The 20,918-nt window shown below is 42.7% G+C and overlaps 2 protein-coding genes across 2 annotated transcripts in view; one reads left to right on the plus strand and one right to left on the minus strand.

The window, feature by feature from the left end:
* DNAJC8 (DnaJ heat shock protein family (Hsp40) member C8) overlaps positions 1 to 14,991 on the minus strand; it is a 29,909-nt gene extending 14,918 nt beyond the window's left edge. The window contains exons 1-3 of the mRNA XM_066375602.1: positions 14,889 to 14,991; positions 11,463 to 11,564; positions 205 to 261 (exon numbers count right to left, since the gene is read on the minus strand). Of these exons, the coding sequence (XP_066231699.1) occupies positions 205 to 261; positions 11,463 to 11,564; positions 14,889 to 14,966 (237 nt within the window). The 5' untranslated portion in view covers positions 14,967 to 14,991. The remainder of the gene's footprint in view (positions 1 to 204; positions 262 to 11,462; positions 11,565 to 14,888) is intronic.
* Positions 14,992 to 17,842: 2,851 nt separating this feature from the next.
* On the plus strand, positions 17,843 to 20,251 carry ATP5IF1 (ATP synthase inhibitory factor subunit 1). The gene is made up of 3 exons (XM_066372074.1): positions 17,843 to 18,002; positions 18,096 to 18,187; positions 19,984 to 20,251. The coding sequence occupies exons 1-3, from the start codon at positions 17,916 to 17,918 to the stop codon at positions 20,129 to 20,131; spliced, it is 327 nt and encodes a 108-aa protein (XP_066228171.1). The 5' UTR covers positions 17,843 to 17,915; the 3' UTR covers positions 20,132 to 20,251.
* The last annotated feature ends 667 nt before the right edge of the window (positions 20,252 to 20,918 follow it).

Consider the following 20,918-nt stretch of genomic DNA (forward strand, 5'->3'; position numbering starts at 1 on the left):
CATTCTATTCAGAGGTAAGGTGTAGTCATTAAAATATTTAAATTTTATGTCACAATGAAGTTTTTAACTGAGTTACATAAACAAGTTAAAAAAAAATAAAGCTAAATGTTGGCCCCAAAAGCATAATAGGAAGTCCTAAGCAAATCATCATGTACATTCTCAAACTGTTCAAACTCTACCCATTACAGGAAAATAGTGCCGTACCTGCCGAAACCTCTTTTTTATTTCTTCATCTGTCACTTCCGGATCTATCTGAAGAACCTGAAAGAATCAAAATCAAAGCTATAAAAGAAATAAATTCATAAATTTAAGCAGTGCCCAATAATTAAACATATTATAACCAACATCTAGAATAGTACTCAGCATTTTAGAACTATGCCTAGCACACAATTCTAAAAAATGCTCAAGAAATAAAAATGAGCAACTCAATAAAAGAATAGCTATACTGTTTTAGGTTCTCAATTAATACAGTAGTTACTTTCATTCCATCAGAAAAATAATAACTTACCTTATTCCAGAGATGTATTTCCAAACAATGAAAATGTTGCATTTCTCCTTCATTCATCAAGGAAAGTACCCACCCCCTTCCCCTCCTTATTTTTTCAAATATGGAGAAGGCATAGAACACAACAGGGAAATAAGGCTGGCTACCTGATTTTCACCTCAATCAAGAAATGTCCACTTGGCTCCACTTTATATCTCTAAGTTCTCAACCCAAAGTGAACATCACAATCACGTAGCAGTGGTCAGCAAACTCATTAGTCAACAGAGCCAAATATCAACAGTACAATGATTGAAATTTCTTTGGGGAGTCAAAGTTTTTAAACTTAAACTATATAGGTAGGTGCATTCCTTATAGAGGTAGCGCCCGCACGTGGTATTCTGCGGAAGAGCCACAATCAAGGGGCCAAAGATATTATTTTAGCAATGTTGTCTTTTTGGGGGGACAGAGACAGATTGAGAGACAGAGAGTGGGACAGTTAGGGACATACAGACAGGAAAGGAGAGAGATGAGAAGCATCAACTCGTAGTTGCAGCACTTTAGTTGTTCATTGATTGCTTCTCATATATGCCTTGACCATGGGTGCTCTAGCTGAGCCAGTGACCCTTTGCTCAAGCCAGTGACCTTGGGCTCAGGCCAGCAACCATAGGATCATGCCCATGATCCACACTCAAGCTGGCAACTCCGTGGCTAAAGCTGGTGAGCCTGTATTCAAGCCAGTGATCTCAGGGTTTCAACTCTGGGACCTCAGAGTCCCAGGTCAACACTCTATCCACTGTGCCACCACTGGTCAGGCAAAAGAACATATTTTTAATTACCATATAATAAGTACTTTTTTAGAAAGAATGTGTTGTAAGACATACAACCAAAGCAGATGATTTCATAGTGTAGCCCATGGACTCAACACAGTCTCATCTATTAAACTGACTTGGTATTTAAGGCCAAAGGAAGGCCCTGAAAGGGCAGAGGCGGAGAAGAATTTGTTAAAATTCAAAAGAGCAGGCCCCACACTTCAGTAGGCCTGCATCAGAAATCAACATTTTGGCACGCTTTCCCTTCCAGGAGCACGTTGGCACCTTTCCCTTCCCCCTCTTCTTCAGAGGCATAAATCTCCTAAACTCTACGGGTCCCTACCAGACTTGCAACCAGGGGAGCAATGGACAGCAGCAGCTCGACCTGGGCTAACCCCCTGAACCTGTTTCCAGGGCCTCCTTTTCTCTGACTTCCCAGTGGGCCAAAGCAGCCCCACCTAGGCTCTCTGCTATTGCTTCTTCTGTCCTAAGCCCTTTGTTGTTTCACTGTCCCCAGCTTTAATAAACATTGTTCTCAAAATTAAAAAAGAAAAATTAACATTTTTAACAAGATCCTGTGGTGATTGAGTCATGTTAAAAGTTTGAGAGCATTAGCCTGACTTGTGGTGGCGCAGTGGATAAAGCTACTGCCTGGAATGCTGAGGTCTCCGATTCGAGACTGTGGGCTTGCTCGGTCAAAGCACATATGGGAGTTGATGCTTCCTGCTCCTCCCCCTTCTCTCTCTCTTTCTCTCTCTCTCTCTCCCCCTCTCTAAAATGAATAAATAAAATCTTTAAAAAAAAGTTTGAGAGCATTAGTAAGAAATGATGATGGATGTTAGAAATAGATGCTTTCAAAGTTAGGAGACATGATCCTTTATTAAGGTGGGAGGAGGCAAAGTGGGGAAAAATTAAAATAAGTCTTGATATGAAAAATACATACCAAAGAAATTAAAACTGAAAAGTAATCTGCTAAGCTAAGTCAGATGCTTAAAGTAAGGTCTCAGAAAAACCTGGCAATAAGTAATGTCAAGATTTATAGCAATCACATATACACTATGGAATACTACTCAGCCATAAGAAATGATGACATTGGAACATTTACAGCAAAATGGTGGGATCTTGATAACATGATACGAAGCGAAATAAGTAAATCAGAAAAAAACAGGAACTGTATTATTCCATACGTAGGTGGGACATAATAGTGAAACTAAGAGACATTGATAAGAGTGTGGTGGTTACGGGGGGGAGGGGGGAATGGGAGAGGGATAGGGGGTGGGGAGGGGCACAAAGAAAACAAGATAGAAGGTGACAGAGGACAATCTGACTTTGGGTGGTGGGTATGCAACATAATTGAACGACAAGATAACCTGGACTTGTTATCTTTGAATATATGTATCCTGATTTATTGATGTCACCCCATTAAAAAAATAAAATTATTTTAAAAAAAAAAAAAAAAAGATTTATAGCAAGCTTTCAAAACATTGAAGAGCCCACCTACTGCAGCAGTTATTAGTAAGCAGGGAAGCTGAATCACCAATGCATTCAATAGACTTTTGCAGGTTATGACAAGAGCATATCCATTCTCAGATGCTAGGCAACAATCGGAGTGAAGGAGAAAAAGACCTTAAACAGGATTTTTAAGTCAGTACACCCCCTCATACCTTTCCCAAGGGAGAAAGAAACTGGGAAAAAGTCACTCAAGAGGAAGAATGCAGCCATGTAAGGTTTATAGATGAAAGGAGATAACTGTATGTACACAAATACAAGGCTTACAAAAATGAGATATTTTATTGCTTCATATTCATTTTGAAATATCCGCTAATTCTTCTCACAAAAATTAGGGGATATCTTATAGCTTCATATTCATTTTGAAATATCCCCTAATTTTTGTGAGCTGTTTATTCAGAGAACCTTACCTTATGTTGGTTCTGGGGAAAAATAATATATTAGAGCAAATCAAAGTCCAACAAACCCCAAAAGGTGTCCAAAATGAATGAGAAAGGATAGTAAACTTCCCACATTCACCCTCCCCCAAAAAGCCTCCAACATCGGGGGAAGGTGCACAATACGGTGTATAAGTATTATATTGAGTTGTACACTTGAAACCTGAATGGTTTGGTGAACCATATCATCCCAATAAATTAAAAATAAATTTTAAAAAGCCTCCAATAAAGCTAGCAAATTACTATTTATGCCAAATTCATGAACCTTGACTGGTTCCTAAGTTTTAAAAAAAAAAGTTATACTTGAGATTTTTTTGGACAATTGGGGCCATTTGCATGTGGACTCTATGCTGGAAGATGTTACTGAATTAATGTTGTTTTTCCTATGTGTGGTAATGGTTATGTGGAAATGTGTCTTTGTTTTGAAAAGATGAATACTCAAGTATTCAAGCATAAAGTATCATAATGTTTGCTGCTTACTTTTAGATGATTTGGCAAAAAGGAAGACGGCATGTATACTTACATAAATACACACACACATCCCACAAGGTATTTTTTCCAAGAGTTATATCACATGTGCACTGCTCACTGACAACAAATATTCACTGAGTAACTTCAAAGTTAAACCAATTCCTTTCCTATCTTTTTTTTTTTTTTTTTGTATTTTTTTTTTTTTTCTGAAGCTGGAAACGGGGAGAGACAGTCAGACAGATTCCCGCATGCGCCCGACCGGGATCCACCCGGCACGCCCACCAGGGGCGACGCTCTGCCCACCAGGGGGCGATGCTCTGCCCCTCCGGAGCGTCGCTCTGCCGCAACCAGAGCCACTCTAGCGCCTGGGGCAGAGGCCAAGGAGCCGTCCCCAGCGCCCGGGCCATCTTTGCTCCAATGGAGCCTTGGCTGCGGGAGGGGAAGAGAGAGACAGAGAGGAAGGAGGGGTGGGGGTGGAGAAGCAAATGGGCGCTTCTCCTATGTTCCCTGGCCAGGAATCGAACCCGGGTTCCCCGCACGCCAGGCCAACGCTCTACCGCTGAGCCAACTGGCCAGGGCCCTTTCCTATCTTTAAGAGTTGGAGAAAGCTTGCCTGACCTGTGGTGGCACAATGGATAAAGCATTGACCTGGAATGCCGAGGTTGCTGGTTCGAAACCCAGGGCTTACACAGTCAAGGCACATATGTCAAGCAAGTAATGAACAACTAAAGTGAAGGAACTAAGAGTTGATACTTCTCATTCCACCGCCCCCTCCTCTCTGTAAAATCAATAAATAAAATCTTAAGGAAAAAAAAAAGCGTTGGAGGTAGCCATGAAACACAGTGAAGACAACGAGCCTATACCTGTGGTCCAAATCTCTTTGAAACCACATTTATACATTCCACACAAACTTTTAGGACACATAGGCTTGCTAGATACAGTGCTCACAACTGTTTTCATGGAATTTACCATCAAGCAGGGTAGAAATCGAAAAGTAACAAGTAATTCTTACAAAATAATAAATGGCAGAGAGCATTTGAGATTTTGCTCCCCAGCATGTTATCAGTTTGGCTCAAACTCTTATAAAATTTTTTTTAAAAAAAGACAAACCCCAAAACGATAAATGCCACATTACCAATATGGTTCTAGAAAAGCACACAGGATATTCATATTCCTGGGAGATTTTTCTGAACTGTTGTGACTCAGGCTTTGGGAATGCTGCAATGAAAAACCTACAGTTGGCCCTGGCTGGTGGCTCAGTGAACAGAGCATCAGCCTGCATATGGCCATCTCGGGTTTGATTCCCAGTCAGGGAACACAGAAGAAGCAACCATCTGCTTTCCCCTCTCCCTCTCCACATTCTCCTCCCACAGCCAGTGGCTCGATTGGTTCAAGCATGGCCCCCGGCACTGAGGATAGCTCGGTTGGTCCAAGCGCATCAGCTGCAGGCACTAAAAATAGCTCAGTGGATTCAGAGCATCAGCCCCAAATGGGGGTTGCCAGGTGGATCTTGGTTAGGGCAAATGTCAGAGTCTGCCTCACTATCTCCCTTCCTCTCATCTAAAAAAAGAAAAAAAAAGGGGGGGAAACCCACAGTTTTGGAACACAAACAATAATTCATCATCACACAGCAACAAAAATGCTTGACTGTGGCATTTATATGTTTCCAAACTCAGGTAAACTGTAATAGTCTCCTTCTTTGGGGCCCCCGACCTAAAAAAGGAATCTAGTCTTAACATCACACCTAAATTCTCTAGCATGTTATAATGTGGAAGTTCTGGAGTCCTTTGAGATAAATATTTCTTTTTCCAAGGTGCTGAACAAGATAAACAGAAAATAAAGTCTGTGGTACTGCCTGCTGGGGCATTAAAATTAAATTTAAAAAATAAAAAGGCCTGACCTATGGTGGTGCAGTGGATAAGGCCTCAACATGGAATGTTGAGGTTGCCAGTTCAAGACCCCAGGCTTGCCAGGTCAAAGCACATACGAGAAGCAGTTGTGAGCTGGTGCTTCCCATCTCTCCCTCTCCCCTGCCTTTCTAAAATAAATAAATAACATCTAAAAAGAGAAAAGGGGAACATATAAGGGAAGGACTGAGCAGAGGCACAGGTTCATCAAAGCTTACAGAAGAAAGCAGGGGAGGGCCCTTAACCTAGAATAATTGTAGAATGCATAAGAAAGATGATTGCATGATGGCTGAAGGTTAGAAATGTGCCCAGAGAGACAGCTGTTGTAGTTGAAATAGCAGACAGGAAAAAAAAATGCTCCTGGAAAAGACCCTTCCAATTCCCAGGCTAATTTCTCCCTTTTCTACCTGCTCAGTAATGGGATATACAAAACCACTCAAATTTCAATTGAGAGTTGAGATGACAGCTATTACTGCATTACTTCTCCTTACTAGAAAAAGACCAGTCTGTTTGTAGAAAAATCTGATTCATTTAGATGTCTCAGTAGTTCTTTCATGAAAAAGATAACTCACTGATTTCCTAAATCACTATGAACATCTAACTCTGACTTAAGAGTCAAAAGTAACTTTAGGACACCCAATCCTAGAGTAGCCAGTACATTTATATGAAAGAGAAGAGACAAAAGTTCCAATGAACAGTCATGGAGTCCTGCCCACTCAAACACAATCTCATGCCTTCTTGAAGGTGCCAACTTCCCCAATCTCTATGTATCCAAATATACTTTCTATAGTCAAGACAAGAGCTACAGGGTAGTGAGTTCTACTTCTAGAACCACATTAACTAGTAGGGTATTAAAATCATAGCCTTCATACTGGTCCCAACGATCTATCACTTCTCATCAAACAGACATCTACAGAAATATAATCACCTTAACAAATAAATGGCTAAATTATATGACTATTTGTCCCCTTTCCACGGTACTATGCTCAATTTAAAAGTATGGCTTAGGCCCTGGCCGGTTGGCTCAGTGGTAGAGCGTCAGCCTGGCATGCAGAAGTCCCGGGTTCGATTCCTGGCCAGGGCACACAGGAGAGGCGCCCATTTGCTTCTCCACCCCTCCTCCTCTCCTTCCTCTCCTTCTCTTTCTTCCCCTCCTGCAGCCGAGGCTCCACTGGAGCAAAAGATGGCCCAGGCGCTAGAGTGGCTCTGGTCGGGACAGAGCCACGCCCCGGATGGGCAGAGCATCACCCCCCCTGGTGGGCGTGCCGGGTGGATCCCGGTCAGGCGCATGCGGGAGTCTGTCTGACTGCATCCCCATTTCCAGCTTCAGAAAAATACAAAAAATAAATAAATAAATAGATAATAAAAGTATAACTTAATAGCCTGGCCTGTAGTAGTGCAGTGGATTTGAGTGCCAACCTGGAACACTGATGTCACTGGTTCAAAACCCTGGGCTTGCCCAGTCAAGGTACATATGCAAAGCAATCAACAAACAGCTAGAGTGAAGCAACTACTTCTCACCCCCATACCCCTCCTTATAAAATCCATAAATAAAATCCTTAAAAGTATGACTTAATAGAAAGAACGTATCAAATTCTTTATTACGTCTCAAACAAATCATTTCCCCCTATGTGTGCCCTCCACAAAATCTTATCAAAGGTACTAGCTTTTGTCTTCTCCTTCCGTTTTGGAGCAGTGCAATCCAAGTACATCACATGGTGCCAGGCAAGTGAATCTCTGGTCTGGGTGGGGAGTCAAGATGGCCCAGAGCAGACTGTCAGAGCCCTTCTGCAATGAGGAAGAGAAGACAGTGACAACACTGAGAGTGGTGGCCAGTCACATGGTGCTAGAACCCAAACTGGGTGAGAAGGGCATCCACATAGAAGGGCAGCCCAACATGGAATGCCTAAGTGGATTGAGGAGGGCATCCTGGCATAGGGTGGATGAACCCAGCAGAGTGAGAATGTCAACATGGGAGAGTAGCCCAGTGTAAGGTGTGAGGGCCCAAGAGGAAAGAGCAAGGCATCCCCATGGAAGTGAGTCCAACATAGGGTTTTTGCGACCAAGCAGGGCAGAGATTGTCTTGTCCACAAGGAAATGTGACCCGGCATAGGTTACAGAAGTCCAAGCAAAGCCATCTTCACAAAGAAATAGCCTACCATGGGGTGTGGACGCTTGTGCATGGGTTGGGGTGCCCATGCAGGGCGCCAATGTCAGTGAGCCCAGTGCAAAATGTTGAAGCCTTAGCAGAGTGAAGAGGGCCTCCATGCAGAGGGATGTGGACTCAAAGCCCAAATAAGATAAAGAGAGTAGAAAGGGTGCTTTTATGGCAAGGACCATGCTCTAGCCCAGTGCTTGGCAAACTGCAGCTCACGAGCCACATGCGGCTCTTTGGCCCTTTGAGTGTGGCTCTTCCACAAAATACCACGTGCAGGCGCTACCTCGATAAGGAATGTACCTACCTATATAGTTTAAGTTTAAAAAATTTGGCTCCCAAAAGAAATTCCAATCGTTGTACTGTTGATACTTGGCTCTGTTGACTAATGAGTTTGCTGACCACTGTTCTAGCTCAAGAGGAATAAAAAGAGCCCCCAAGGACTAGAGTGTGGGCACAAGGAACCAAAGCCAGATGAGGAATGTACCACATGAAAGGGTGACCTGGCATGGGAGTTTTGAGCTGAGTTGTGGAGAGAAGGACTTTGCAGTGAGGTGGCCTGGTGTTGATGTCAGAGTAAAGCTGGGTGAGGGGCATTCACACAAAGGGAAGAATGGGAACAGGAGATCAGCTGCACGCAGGAGGATCAATTTAGTAAACACTTATATATTCATCTCTCACTAGAGAAGGGAACTGGGAACATGGCAAGGAAGAAAAACCTAGAATAAACCCTGTGGTATTGGATTAAAATTGGATGTAACTGGGTATTAAAATTGGAGGTAGATTCTCTCTCTCTCTCTCTCTCTCTCTCTCCACCAACAGAACCTGAGAGAAGTGACATCCCAATAGCAATGACTACACCTAACACTCAATCTTGATTTTAAATACTATTCTTCACTAAAAGGAACCACAGCTCCTCTATGAAATAGTTAAGTCCAGGAGTGTCTAGTAATCAAGGAATGATGATGACATATCAAAAAGACAGGCACTTACTAAAAGGTAACCTACTGCCTAAATCTGGGAAAATTTGAGCATCAAAATAAATGATATCTAAATATAATCCATTGAATAATATAGGAAACCTAAAGGCCATACTGACAAATAAATGAATAAACTGAAACTTTGATAAGGACAGGACATTTACATAAGTCTCAAAGTACTCCTCATAAAATATTTATTAATTACAAAGGGGAAAAACCAAGTTAACTTCATGAACAAACCTAGCAGGCAACTCTTCTAAGTAATCAAATCAACAGGACTAGTAATGAGATAGATCAAAATTATATACTTTATAGGTTGCAAAAATAAGAATACAGTATCATTTCTTTGATATTCCTGCCAACATTGTATAAACAGATCCTAACGGGAAGAAACATCAGATTAACTCAAGATGAGAGATATGCTACAAAATAACTGATTTGTAATCTTCAGAGAAGTTAAGGTCACAAAAATCAAGGGAAGACTGAGGGACATTCCAGACTGAAGACTAAAGAGACATGACAACTAAATGTAACTAGATTCTGGACTGGATCATTTTATGATAAAGGTCATTACTGATACAATTAACAAAATTCAATGGGGTCTGAAGATTATATAGTATACAACGTTTATTTCCTGATTTTGATGTTTATAATGCAGTTCAGTAGGAAATGTTATTAGTAGGAAGAACAAAAAATATTTTAGGTTGATTGGCCAACAATTGACAACTTAGTTTCAAATAGTTCAAAAGTCTTCATCTTGTACTTGCAACCTTTCTGCAAATTTTAAAATTATTTTAAAATAAAAAACAATCTTGAAAAATGACTCTTCAGGCCCTGGCCGGTTGGCTCAGCGGTAGAGCATTGGCCTGGCGTGTGGGGGACCCGGGTTCGATTCCCGGCCAGGGCACATAGGAGAAGCGCCCATTTGCTTCTCCACCCCCCTCCCCTCCTTCCTCTCTGTCTCTCTCTTCCCCTCCTGCAGCCAAGGCTCCACTGGAGCAAAGTTGGCCTGGGTGCTGAGGATGGCTCTGTGGACTCTGCCTCAGGCGCTAGAATGGCTCTGGTTGCAACAGAGCGACGCCCCAGATGGGCACAGCATCACCCCCTGGTAGGCGTGCCAGGTGGATCCCAGTCGGGTGCATGCAGGAGTCTGTCTGACTGCCTCCCCGTTTCCAACTTCAGAAAAATACAAAAAAAAAAAAAAAAAAAGAAAATATTATGTGGAATGAAATAAGCCAGACACAAAGGACAAAAATTGTATGATTTCACTATACGCAGTACCTAGAATAGGCAAATTCATAGACAGAAAGCAGAACAGAGGTTACTAGGGGATGGGGGTAGGAGAAATGGGGAAGGAGTTATTGTTTAATGAATTTGGAGTTTCTGTTTGAAACGATGAAAAAGTTCTGGAAATGGATCATCTGGTGATGATGGTTGTGCAACATTGTAAATGTACTTAATGCCACCAAACTCTACACCTACAACTGGTTAAAATGGTTAATTTTATGTCATGCATATTTAACCACAATAAAAAAGATGTTTTTATAAGTGCTCAATAAACATTATTTTTTTGAAATGTTAACATTTATTTCTAATTATTTATAATTGTGAACAATTAGAAGCTACTGTAAAAATCCTACAATAAAGGAATATTTTTAAAAGGTTTAATTTATTGATTTGAGTGAGAGAGAGCAAGAGAGAAGGGGGGTGTGAAGCATCAACTCGTAATAGTCACATTGACCAGATAAGCCTGGGTTTTCGAACCTGGGACCTCAGCCTTCTAGGTCGACACTTTATCCACTGTGCCACCACAGATCAGGCAGGAATTGTTTAAATAATAATTATAGAAACTTTTTAAAATGTTGTATAAATATATTTTATGTAACAGTGTACTTAAAATAACATGAATAAATAAATAAAATAGCATAAAGTACAATCCTCCTTTTTTTTTTGTAGTTTCTTTTAAAAAAATATTTTATTGATTGATTTTACAGAGAGGAGAGAAAGGGGAGGTGGAACAAGAAGTATCAACTCTTTGTTGCTTCACTTTAGTTGTTCATTGATTGCTTGTTGTATGAGTCTTGACCAGGCAAGCCCGGGATTACGAACCAGCGACCTCAGCATTCCAGGTCTACGCTTTATCCACTGCGCCACCACAGGCCGGGCCCACCTTGTTTTTAAGTAAAACTTTTAAAACAGTTTGACTACAAACAGTAGAGTAGTTATTTCTGTTAGGTAGAATTATACATGATTATTTATTCTTGCTTTCTCTGTATTTCAAACTATAATAAGAAATATGATTTATTTTATAAAAAAGAAAAGTTTAAAGTTATAAAACTAAAAATGATCTAATATCTTGTGATCATTTTTTGGTAATTGGGATTTTTCATATTATTTTATTGTGGTGAAACAAAAAATGTTAACAAGCAAATTAAATCTAATATCCTAAATTTATCATGGCTAGCTATCCCTTCACATCTGAAAATAAATTCATACATATTTGGGTTGCTTAACAGATGATGAAGGATATTTGATAGGGCAAAACCATCTCATTTTCCTTAACACACTGCTTCTCAGGTTCTGCTCACAATAAAACCAACCAAGTTCAATTTCAAATGTAACACAAATTAGGGGTGCGCTCTGATGTAAGTCTGCCAGCAAGTATGCAAAGCTCCCTATCATGATGCCACAGCAGTATCAGACAACTCACCTCAAATGGGTTCAAATTGAAGTAGGAGGAACCAGGACGGGTCAATCTTTCAATCTGATTTTTGGATGTTAAAACTGAATCTCTCTTTTCTATCTGTTTCACCTAAAATAAAAGGAATGAACACTTCATTAGTAAAGCTCAAAAATAAGTTCTGAATTGTCATCTTAAGTTATTCTCTGACATGTTCAGCAAACATTTGCTTGTCTACGTGTGCAAGCTATTTTGCTAACCACTTTGAGGAATAATTACAACAGCTACAATTTGCTGAATTTTAATAATGTGAAAACTTAACATATACTTACTCCTCTCAACAGCCCTATACAGTAGACATTACTATTATACCCATTTCACAGATAAGAAAACTGAGACTTAGAGAAGTTAACTGACTTATTCCCAATTACCCAACTTGGAAAAAAGAATTTTATAATTTTATTCTTAAGAGTTTGATTCCAGAGCAACCATCAAGAGAATTCAAAGTCACATCCACCACCTTCAAAGAGGATCCACTACAATGACAGAAGATGTACTCAAATGTGTTCACAATTTACTTTTTTAAAGGAAAAATACAATTACACTGAAATATGTATTAAAAGCAGCATTAAAAAAGTATGTGGGAGGGAGCAAATAACTCTAACTCTCACAGAGTTAGAAAAATTCCTGACCTGAAGACAATGCAAAGGCACCAGGAAAACATCCTTGATGCCACTATCAAGTTGGAATGCCAGTTGGAATAAATGTCTAGCATGTTATTTATCATCTTTATTCCTTTGGCCAAACAAGTTTGGAATTTCCTTTTCCTTTTCTTTTAGTGAAAGAGAGAGAGAGACAAATAGGAAGGGAGAGATGAGAAGTATCAATTCATACCAGCGGCACCTTAGTTGTTCATCAATTGCTTTCTCATTGCCCTGGCTGGATAGCTCAGTTGGTAAGAGCATCTGCCTCAATTGCTTTCTCATCTGTGCCTTGACAAAGAGGGGGGTGTCATCCAGCTGAGCCAGTGACCCCCTTGCTCAAGCCAGTGACCTTGGGCTTCAAGCCAGCTATCTTTGGGCTCAAGCCAGCGACCATTGGGTTACATCTATGATCCCGTGCTCAAGCAGGTGAGCCCATGCTCAAGACAGCAACCCTGGGGTCTCGAACCTGGGCCCACAGTATCCCAGGTCAACACTCTATCTGCTGTGCCACTGCCTAATCAGAAGGAAAGGATTTCAGTAACATAAAAAAAAAACAAACCCTCCTCCTCAGCATATTCCCTCTTTACTCTCTTTAAAATAGCTTGTCGTCCCCCCCCCCCCATATTTGTTCTATCTTCTTTCCCAGGCTAATTTTTCCTCAAAGCACTTACAGAACTAACTACCTGATAGTATATTACACATCTGTATATCATTTCCTATAGGATACAAGCTCTATGAAACAAAGACAGGATTTTTCTCTCTTGTTCTCAACCACATCTCCAGCACATAAACAGTACACTAGTACATGTCCGGTGCTAAACAAACATTCGTTGAATGATGAAGGGTCCTCCTTTAAGAACTTTCTCTCATGCAAGTCAAACAAACCAGGATTCCTTTTTTTCCTCCTTTTTAAACTAAGTTGGTAAGTGAAACAAGTTCCAAGTGAATTAGGCTTTCAAAAAAATGAAATATAAAGAATGCGTTAATTTCTGTTTTTGGAATTTTTTTATTTTTACTTTTTCTTTGAGAGAGAGAGGAAGGGTTCTTTTAGAGAGAGAGTGAGGAAGGGAAAGAAGGAGAGAAAAGGGAGAGAGGGAGAGAGAGAGCGGGGGAAAAAGGGAGAGGGAGGGAGAGGGAGAGAGGGGAGGGAGGAAGAAGGGGAGAGGGGCAGAAGGGAAGGAGAGAGGGATAGGGAGAACATCAATTTGTTCCAATATGTGCCCTGACCCGGGATCCAACACACAACCTTTGCGTGCAGGGATGACATTCTGACCAACCAAGCTATCCGGCCAGGGGGCTCTTTTCCATTCTTATTTTATATTTTTATTTTGTATTTTTCTGAAGTTGGAAACGGGGAGGCAGTCAGACAGACTCCCGCATGCGCCAGACCGGGATCCACCCGGCACACCCACCAGGGGGCGATGCTTTGCCCATCTGGGGCATTGCTCTGTTGCAACCAGAACCATTCTAGCACCTGAGGCAGAGGCCACAGAGCCATCCTCAGTGCCCAGGCCAACTTTGCTCCAATGGAGCCTTGGCTGCAGAAGGGGAAGAGAGAGACAGAGAGGAAGGAGAAGGGGAGGGGTGGAGAAGCAGATGGGTGCTTCTCCTGTGTGCCCTGGCTGGGAATCGAACCCAGGATTCCTGCACGCCAGGCCAACGCTCTACCACTGAGCCAACCGGCCAAGGCTTACTTTTCCATTTTTAAATGTAGTATTTTGGAGAAACTACTATGTAACACACACTATTTCAAATACAAGAGAAAAGATGAATGTGATACAGTGCTTCACTCTGAGGAGCTCACAGCCTGGGGAGGAGTAACTCCATTCCTCAAATCCATGCCAACTTAAAGAGCTCCATCTTCAGCTTTGTCTTAAATGCTTCTACCTATGAAACCCTTTCTTATACATAATTCTATTAACACTCACAAAAAATCACTTTAATATTAAGTCGTTTTACAGACATGGAAACAAGATTTACAAAATCAATGCCTTGAAAGAATTCAATCACAGTCAACTTAAGTGCCATGCACGAATCCAACCCAAAGTCCTCTTGACTCCAAATGGCATGTTTCTCTTTCATTTAATCACTCATTAATTTACTCAATAAATATTTACTCAGTAGCCATATGTAGCAGGCGCTGGAAATGTGACTGCAATGGAGGCTCAGACCAAACTCCTATCCTAACATGACAATCAGGATGTTACCTGCTATAAGATCTGTAAAAAATTATTTCACTTCCCTAAACGTCAGGTTTGTCATCTGTAAAATGGAGATAATGCCTACCTGGCATGATGCATATAGTGCCTGGCATTCACGAATAGCAGGAAATAATAACTAATATAACTCACTGCAGAGAATTAAGTAGAGAGTACTTCTATTTAAAATAAAAACGGGGGCCAGGATGGTTAAGTCGGGAGGCCAGCCTCTTTGCCAGCCCATGCCAGCCCGTTGCTAGCCCTGGACGCCGCAGACTTGAGGAACTCTGCGCGCGCCAAGGCAATTCGTTGGCCAGACTCATTGCCTACCCGCAGACATCGGACCCCGGACTCTCTTCGTTGCCCGGAGGACATCCCAGCAGCTATCAGGGAGATATGCGCACACACACACCCCCAAGCCTTGGGCCGCCCCAAAGGCCAGACAGGACGAGCCGCCCAATGGTCCGGGTCAAGAGGACTCCTGCCTTAGCCCGCTGAGAGAGTAGGTCCAGGCGGGGTCGCCCCAGTGCCACTAATCATCCCTCATAGTTCACCTCACTGTAGAAGGTCATAAATGCCTCCTCTGTGCTGCCTCCGCCTGCCGAAGCACCGCTCTCCCCTGAAGCCGCCATTTCCCCGGGCCAGCCACCACGTGACTCTTCTGCGCAGGCGCAGCCCGCAAGATTCTTACAGCCCCGCCCCCAGCCCTGCCTCTTTCCCTTGCGACCCTTAAAGGGCTCAGAGCCCAGGCAGATACCGCTAGTCAAGAACTCTTTTTATGACATACAATTAATTTTTTAACTTAAAGTAACCATTTTAAAGTGAATAACTCACTCGCCTTTAGTACTTTCACTGTGTTGTGCAACCACCACTTCTATCTAGTTCCAAAACAGTTTCATCATCCCTAAAGGATCCTGGCACCAATTACTCCTTCTTCCCATTCTCCCTAATTCTCAACCCCTGACAACCAATCTGTGTTCTGTCTCTATAGATTTACCTATTCTGGACATTTCATATAAATGCAGACATAAAATATGTGACCTTTTGTGTCTGCCTTCTTTCACTTACCATGTTTTCAAGGTTCATCTGCAGTGATTCTCAAACATTTTGAAGTCAGGGCGCATTTAAAATCCTACAAATAATTGTAGGTGCACTATATACAAATTTCTGAGAAATATGTTATAATAATTAAGTCAAATATTAAAGAAAAACATATAAAAGTCCAAGCGTACTTTTATGGTAATTAAACAAAATAAATAAGACAAAATTAAATTTATTCTAACATTAAAAAATATTTTTCTTTTGGGCCCTGGCCGGTTGGCTCAGTGGTAGAGCGTTGGCCTGGCGAGCAGAAGTCCTGGGTTCAATTCCCGGCCAGGGCACACAGGAGAAGCGCCCATCTGCTCCTCCACCCCTCCCACTCTCCTTCCTCTCTGTCTCTCTCTTCCCCTCCCGCAGCCAAGGCTCCATTGGAGCAAAGATGGCCCGGGCGTTGGGGATGGCTCCTTGGCCTCTGCCCCAGGCGCTAGAGTGGCTCTGGTCGCGACAGGGCGACGCCCCGGAGGGGCAGAGCATCGCCCCCTGGTGGGCAGAGCATCGCCCCCTGGTGGGCGTGCTGGGTGGATCCCGGTCGGGCGCATGCGGGAGTCTGTCTGACTGTCTCTCCCCGTTTCCAGCTTCAGAAAAAAATACAAAAAAATATATATTTTTTTCTTTTGAGTTATGCTTTTTAGAATTTGTAAAAAAGAGGGGTTAAAAAATTTAAAAAACGACAAAAAAGTTATATATAGATACATTCTTAGTAAGATTTAGTAAATTCAGCAGGTCCCAGCGCGAATATGTTAAGTTTTTCATTCTTGTGTTTATGAGAAACAAGAGCCTGATGTGTCCTAGCAATTTCTTCAACGTTTGGGCATATATTTGAAAGGCAAACTCTCATTTCCTCATCAATACATTGAAGAATTCCTCTCTTTTTACTCTTACTTGTGTTGAGTGCAGAAAATCCCCACCATACATACCATCTTAACTTTACACCAAACAAAGGATAGAAGAAACTTGCCTCCAGTCTTTCCAGGGAACATGAGTAATGTAAACAATCCAGTACCACAGCTTAACAGCCTTTTGGAACCTAACCAGGCAAGTGAGGTGGGGGTTGGGCAGACTGTCAGCTTACAGCCAATTCCCCACACCTCTGTCCCCCAAAAGTCTAAACTCCAAAAACCCTATTGGTTTTTTGGTCCCCAACAGGCACATATTTCTCTGGAATACCATAGAGCGCACCTGGAAATCTTCTAGGGCACACCAGTGCGCCCTGGCACACACCTTTGAGAACCTCTGATCTAAGTAAGGTACTGCATTTATTATTACTTTGTTACTTTTTATGGTTGAATAATATTTCACTGTTTTGTATGTATATAGCACAATTTGTTTACTCATTCATCAGTTGACGGACATTTGGGTTGTTTCATCTTTTGGCTATTGTGCTAATAGTGCTGCTATAAACATACAAGTACATGTAGTTTTTTGAGTACCAGTTTTCAATTTGGGGGTATATAACAAATACCTAAAGTAAAATTGTTGTCATGTGAATTCTATATTTAATTTTTTGAGCAACTGCCCAACTGTTTTCCACAGCAGCTGAAATATTTTACATTCCCACCAGCAGCGTACAAGGGTTACAATTTCTCCACATCCTCACCAACACTTGCTATTTTCCATTTTTTTTATTATAGCCATCCTAGTGCCTAGGTGAATCTTTTGCAGAAACTCATCAAGACTCTCCACTGGATGCCCAGCCTAAGAGATAATCAAGAAATAGCAATATCTGCCTGACCAGTGGCGGTACAGTGGATAGCATCAACCTGGAATGCTGAAGTCACCCCTCGGAAACCTGGTTCTTATGGGCTTGAGCGTGGCTCAGTGGTTTGAGAAGCAATGAGGTGATGCTTCTCTCTCTCTCTTAAAAAAAGAAATAGCAATACCAGAGAAATAAAAAGTTTCTGAAACTGGAATGGTACTGAAAGGGCATTTAGAAACACCAAATTATCAATAGGTAGTTGGGCGGGGGCGGGGGTCGCGGGGAAGGGAACAACCTTGGTACCTATTATCAATGGGAAACTCTAACCGTCTGAGCTATCCAGCCAGAGCCTCCTTACTTATTTTTTAAATCGTATTATTCTTATAGCATCTTACTGACGCAGGCGGGTCAGGAAATGGAAGGCTTTCTTTGGGTGTTTAATAATAACAACTTTAGGCTTGGAATCGTGAGATGGGGACTAGCTCGGTGCTTCATCCTGATGGCTTCTAACCCTCCTCTTGCCCCTCCCTTCCAACCTCCTCCATTACTATTTCCCAATCCTTTGGCCCCAGGGACCTTGCGAGGGGTTGGCTAAGAAAAGGCCCGCCTCCTGTTCAAGATTCGCTGCGAACTACAGAAAGCCCGCTTCCTCCCATCCATCATTCGCTCCTCCCTAATTCATCCCGCCTCCCCATCAAAAAGATTGGCTGCTGGCTATCAGCGCCGTTTGCGCCCGCCAGGAGTCTGCACCTTGTGCGTCTGGAGCTATACAGCACTGACAACGATGGCAGTCACTGCGTTGGCGGCGCGGATGCAGCTCGGTGTGTGGAGCGTGAGGGTCATGCAAGCCCGAGGCTTCGCCTCCGAACCGGTATGCCCGCGGCAGTGTCCGCTGCCCCACCCCTGAGCGTGGATGCCTTCTTCCCCTCCACACCTTTACCAATGTCCGTATTTCTCTCCGCAGCCACACGGTATCCAGGCCAGCTCGGGCTCGGTCAGGGAGGCCGGTGGGGCCTTCGGAAAAAAAGAGCAGGCTGAAGAGGAACGATATTTCCGGTGAGGACCACGGGGTCTCGAGGCCAGCCCTAGATCTCAGACCCTTCCAGGCCTTCTGGTATATCCAGTCGCCCTCCCCACACCTCCCGGGTGCCATGGGATGCCCCATCCCCCAACAGAACTCAGGTCCTGTAACCTATTACACCTCTCTCCCAATGTCCTGCTGAGTAGTCCCAGGCCCCCGAGCCAAGCCATTTCCACCTGCACGTCTCCAGGACTTTCAAATCACGGCCTATCTCTTCCCAAATCATTTACCATCCCCATTCTTGGAGTTGTCCCCCGTCATACAAAATGGCCCTAGATTCTTTGCGTTGTCTACGTCCAACAGCCCAATATTTGCAAACCCTCTGAGACCAACTTCCTCGGCCACCACCCATCACTCCTCTACGCTGTTTTCTCCTCCACATGCTTTAGCTTTGCTAGCCCCCAATGGATGGATCCCCTGACTCTTCAGATCTCTCTGCCATTCCTAGACCTCCAGAAGTCTCCAATTTGGCCAGAGAGATTGGGTCTTGGGAGCTGGGTGATCCTGGTTGGAACGTCTCTTCTTCACTTCCTGGAGACTTTCGCCCAGCTCCGCCCAGCTGGAAAGATTTCACTCGCTCCTACTAGTATGGAGTGGGGAGGGCTTGGCCTCTATTTACATTTTTACCAACCCTGAGTTATCTTTTACTGACTTCTCAGCACAGTGGTAGCAGCATAGAACTGATCTCCTTTATGCCTCTCTTTTGGCTTATCTTTTCACTTCAGCCTCTTTTGCTCACTCTTAAAAATCATCACCATTGCACCTGCCGTATCAGAAAGCCAAAGTTCAGCCCTTAGATACCATCTGATTGGGCCTACTGCATTTTACCGTTAAGTAAAGCTGGTTCCTAAATGTGGCAGAACCAACATCTGAATTGTTTCTTATTGAGATCTAAATTGGTCTGCCAAGTACTGCCCATGCAAGTGGCCTCTACTTTTCCCACCCTTTCCAGTGGGCCATTTGTTTCTCTAGGCAAAGAAAGCTGTGGATAAATTAGGATAGATTGCAGATATTTGTAACTGTAACCGTTTGTCTACCTACTCCCCCCCCTTTTTTTTTTGTATTTTTCTTAAGCTGGAAACTGGTGAGGCAGTCAGACAGACTCCCGCATGCGCCCAACCGGGATCCACCCAGCATGCCCACCAGGGGGCGATGCTTTGCCCATCTGGGGCGTTGCTCTGTTGCAACCAGGGCCATTCTAGCGCCTGAGGCAGAGGCCATAGAGCCATCCTCAGCGCCCGGGCCAACTTGGCTCCAATGGAGCCTTGGCTGCAGGAGGGGAAGAGAGAGAGAGGAAGGAGAGGAGGAGGGGTGGAGAAGCAGATGGGCACTTCTCCTGTGTACACTGGCCAGGAGTCAAACCCGGGACTCCTACACGCCAGGCCGACGCTCTACCACTGAGCAAACCGGCCAGGGCCTTACCTCCCCCTTTTATTTCCTCAAAAAGGGATTCTGTTTTCTTGGTTACTCCTCTAATAAGGTATTGGGGACTTACATCATTTACATCACTCCTCTCTGGAGTTTTCTACTCTAAAAAGGAATATAAAAGGAATAGCTCCTGAATGAACTACCAGGAAAATGGAATCATTTTGGTTATCTTTAAAGAAGGATATATCTTAAAATGGAATGTTCTTTCACTAGTGGAGCTTGAGGTAGAAGGGGATGATGAGCCAGACTCCCATTAGATTACCTTAGGTATTGCAGGTTATACTTAAAGATCTCTTTGGGGTGACTGGTTAGGATTAAACCCAAAACCCTTGTGTACTTGCAGAGCACGGACTAAAGAACAACTGGCAGCCTTGAAGAAACACCATGAAGATGAGATCACTCATCATGCAAAGGAGATTGAGTGTCTGCAGAAAGAAATTGAGCGGCACAAGCAGAACATCAAGAAACTAAAACAAAATGCTGATAAATAAGTGCATAGAGTTTCACATAGAATGGCTACATATTGCCCACTTCTATGAAGACACAGTTCTGGTAATTAATTAATATCAATCTGTACTGCCAACAGATTATAATAAATTGTCATCAGTGAACTGTGTCTAATACCTTCTACCATTTGGAGAGGGGTAGGGGGACACTACTGGACTGCTAAAATGAATCAGACAGGGAACGTGCAATAGGGAGCTTGAAGACAAAGCATAGTATGATAAGTGCTATGTCACATGGAGGGTGTGGGGGAAGGCAGGTGTGACATAGAAAAAGGCCCCTTTTCTTGTCTGATATTCAGAGGCTCAGAGAAAGCTTCTTGAAGGATAAACACTAATCCAAGGTCAAGAGCATCCTGGAAAACATTAATAATTGCTTAAATGCTATAATTCAAGGCACCATCACTATCTTTTGCCTTTATTAAATGGATTAGAGAACTCGCATGAACTAGTTATCTTTGTTCTAACTATCTTTGTGCAAATTGAGAGAACTGGAATTAGAAGTTACGTATTGCCTACAGTTAGTAAAATGGAGTAGATATTTGGCATCTAGGTTTTTTGACTCCTAATCCAAGTCTATTAATAGCAGAGAATCAGAATTATACCTTAGGTTATATTTTGCTTCGCCAAGTGTGCTCTTGATGCAAATTAGACTTCAAGGCCTTGTTTAAATAAGTTACGGTAGTTACACAAACTAGTTGTATGACTCCTCTAGGGAGCTAAAGATTGTGATATTTTGGACCATTTGTAAGACCTTTTCAATTCAATGGTTAAT

The sequence above is a fragment of the Saccopteryx leptura genome, chromosome 3, assembly GCF_036850995.1.
Source record: "Saccopteryx leptura isolate mSacLep1 chromosome 3, mSacLep1_pri_phased_curated, whole genome shotgun sequence".
Lineage (NCBI taxonomy): Eukaryota > Metazoa > Chordata > Mammalia > Chiroptera > Emballonuridae > Saccopteryx > Saccopteryx leptura.

Coding starts and splice junctions, on each gene's coding strand:
- ATP5IF1 (XM_066372074.1), top strand. CDS start 17,916: ATGGCAGTCACTGCGTTGGCGGCGCGGATGCAGCTCGGTGTGTGGAGC. Junction 18,003..18,095: donor GAGGCTTCGCCTCCGAACCG/GTATGCCCGCGG, acceptor TTCTCTCCGCAG/CCACACGGTATCCAGGCCAG. Junction 18,188..19,983: donor GAAGAGGAACGATATTTCCG/GTGAGGACCACG, acceptor GTGTACTTGCAG/AGCACGGACTAAAGAACAAC.